The 985-nt window shown below is 59.4% G+C and overlaps 1 protein-coding gene across 1 annotated transcript in view; it reads right to left on the bottom strand.

Moving 5' to 3' along the window:
- The window catches only part of ABCB6 (ATP-binding cassette, sub-family B (MDR/TAP), member 6 (Langereis blood group)), a gene marked incomplete at both ends in the record, with an annotated part of 4,420 nt that extends 3,984 nt beyond the window's left edge, over positions 1 to 436 (bottom strand). The window contains one exon of the mRNA XM_009870132.1: positions 234 to 436. Within this exon, the coding sequence (XP_009868434.1) occupies positions 234 to 436 (203 nt within the window). The remainder of the gene's footprint in view (positions 1 to 233) is intronic.
- Positions 437 to 985: the final 549 nt, after the last annotated feature.

Genomic DNA, 985 nt, shown 5'->3' with positions numbered 1-985 from the left:
GGCTGGAGGAGAGCAGAGCAAGGGGTCACTGCCCCGGCACCCCAGCCCAGATGGCAACAGCTCCAGAGAACACCTCACTAAGAAAACCAGCCCCCTCCTCCCTGGGTCCCCACTCCATCCTCCCAGCAAGGCCACATCCCGCTGACAGCGGTCAGGGAGCTTGGCCAGCCCTAAACCACATTCCTCCCCTCTCTCCTGAAGGTGCTGCATTTCTTTCTCTCCAGGGCAGCTGCATTTCCACGTTGTCCTCAGCTCCTCCTTGACCATGTCCCTGAACCTCCCCAGCCCCAGGACTCACCTGGCTGTTCTCCACATCCCGCTCCTCCTCATTGACCAGCAGCATGTAGGGCTTGTGGGGCAGCCCTGGCGCCTTCATGCCCAGGACGAAGAGCATGAACGTGCAGATATAACGCAGCAGCCAGAAGCCAAACTGCACCTGGACAGAGAGTAGGGGGTCAGTGCCACAGCCGGCCCTCGGTACAGCCCAACCAGGAATGGCGTGGGTATGGGCTGAGAGAGAGAAGCAGGGCACGTGGATGGAGTGCAGTGTAGCTAAAGGAGAGGGAACATCCCACTCAGCTCAGTGGGACCCCTCTGGCCTAGCACAACACCTCAGGCAGCACCCAGACCCTTTTCTTCCTCCCTGCTGCATCTGGCTCTGTGCCCTCCAGTTTGGGGTGCTCCTACCCTGGGGGGAGTTGGGAGATACAGGGCTGTGGGGGGCAGACAGACACTCCCCGCCTCTGCGCCCGGGGCTGGGCCAGGCAGAAGCAGGAGCTGAGTTGGATAGGGGCTTTGAGAGATGATGCTATAGCTGGGCTTGGTGCCGAGACATGTGGCAGATCACAGAATTACTGAGCAGGGGATTACTGAGGCTGGAAAAGTCCTCTGAGACCGTAAAGCCCAGCCTATGACCCAACACCACCACATCAGCCAGACCATGGCACTAAATGATACATCCAGTCTTTCCTTAAACACCTCCAGG

The sequence above is a fragment of the Apaloderma vittatum genome, unplaced genomic scaffold (genome assembly GCF_000703405.1).
Source record: "Apaloderma vittatum isolate BGI_N311 unplaced genomic scaffold, ASM70340v1 scaffold26265, whole genome shotgun sequence".
NCBI lineage: Eukaryota > Metazoa > Chordata > Aves > Trogoniformes > Trogonidae > Apaloderma > Apaloderma vittatum.
This window is presented reverse-complemented; position numbering and strand designations above follow the sequence as displayed.